The 1602-nt window shown below is 46.6% G+C and overlaps 1 protein-coding gene across 1 annotated transcript; it reads left to right on the plus strand.

The window, feature by feature from the left end:
* Positions 1-867: 867 nt before the first annotated feature.
* LOC130846492 (interferon alpha-7-like) lies at positions 868-1380 on the plus strand. The gene has a single exon (XM_057724773.1). The coding sequence runs from the start codon at positions 868-870 to the stop codon at positions 1378-1380; it is 513 nt and encodes a 170-aa protein (XP_057580756.1).
* Positions 1381-1602: the final 222 nt, after the last annotated feature.

Genomic DNA, 1602 nt, shown 5'->3' on the forward strand with positions numbered 1-1602 from the left:
AAAATATATTTTAATATTATACGCTTCATATTTAAAATATTTTAATATAAATTTATTGTAAGAATATGAAACACTTAAAATATTAAATTTACATTAAATGATATGAATTAATTTAAATATAAAATTAATTTTAAAATATAGAAAATAACATGCTGTCCGTTTTTTAATATTCCGATTTTCAGGCATGCAGTACTTACTCCCTCACTTTAACGCTGTAAGCTTGAAAAACCCCATGGAAGCCGCAGAGCATCTACAGGGGCGCCCAGCTCCCGGTCCTCGGCCCCGGTGCCGTCCGCGCCCCGACTCACCCCCAGCGCGTCCCCAACCCCGTCCCGCCGCCCCGTCGCCGCCGCCTTCCCCTTTCCCGGAGCCCCAGCTCAGGGCGCCAGAAACGGGCCCGAAGCAGTAAAATCTGCTCGAACGCGCTCCGATTCCCGGCCTCAGACCGCTCAGAAAACGGCTTCGTTCCCAACACTGGCCTCGCTCAAGCTTCTGTGCGAAAATAAAGCACAAAAGTCAGGAGAAGCCCCGAAAATGCAAGGTTCTCTACTCCCAACCAGACGAAAATGTCGCCGCGCGGCCGCGACAAGCCTTCCTCTTCAGCCCTCAGCACCGAGAAAACGAAGGTAGACAAAGCACTAGAGTATTAAAGCACTAGAGTATTAAAGCTCTAGAGTATTAAAGCAGCCGCTGTCTCTGGAGCCGCTGAAACAGCACACTCTGAATAGCCGGCGCTTCACAAACCGACCCTGCGCCCTCTACCGGCCACCTAGGGAAGCACACCATCCACCGTTCCAGGGAACGTCCCCCTGTTGGGCGTGCCTGCGCGCCCCCTCGCGGCCCTCTAGTGAATCACTCAAATTCTCAATGGCCCAGATGTATTTGCTAGTAGCAGGAGTGATGCTCTGCTCCATCCCTGCTTGCTGTCTTGGCTGCAACTTGCCTTGGATCCATTGCTGGAAAAGCAATGAAATCTTCGCACTTTTGAAACAGATGCAAAGGATCCGCACTCCGTCGTGCCTAAAGGACAGAGCCGACTTCAAATTTCCTTGGAAAAGAGAGAATATCACCCAAATCCACATGACTCAAGGCCTCTGTTACCACTCTCTGATGCTCCAGCAGATTTTCAACCTCTTCACCACGGAGGACAGCCGCGCTGCTTGGAACAGCACCCTCCTCGATAAACTACTCTCCAGCCTTGATCAGAGCCTGAAACAACTGGAGAAAATGGAAGGGGACAATCTAGATTGTCCTGATTTGGGACATGCTGCCTGGAAGTATTTCCACGGAATCCATCTCTACCTGGAGGACAGGGAATACAGCCCCTGTGCCTGGGAGGTTGTCAGAGTGGAAATTAAAAGGTGCCTTTCCCTCATATAAGAATCCTCAAAGAAATGTCAACAAATAAAGAATATTTTTATACTCGTGACACTTTCTATTCAAATACATTAGTGTGTGCTTAGCACTCCAAAACAATCTTGACTTATGTTTCCTCACAAGCTGGAAAATGTCTGAAATAAAAATCGAGATTTAAAAAAAAATGTTTTGACAGAAGAACACAATCTCTTTTCTTCTATAAATAATTTCATAAAGTAATTTAAG

This window comes from Hippopotamus amphibius, chromosome 2, assembly GCF_030028045.1.
Source record: "Hippopotamus amphibius kiboko isolate mHipAmp2 chromosome 2, mHipAmp2.hap2, whole genome shotgun sequence".
Lineage (NCBI taxonomy): Eukaryota > Metazoa > Chordata > Mammalia > Artiodactyla > Hippopotamidae > Hippopotamus > Hippopotamus amphibius.

Excerpts from the sequence above, each read along its gene's own strand:
- LOC130846492 (XM_057724773.1), top strand. The coding sequence starts at position 868 with ATGGCCCAGATGTATTTGCTAGTAGCAGGAGTGATGCTCTGCTCCATC.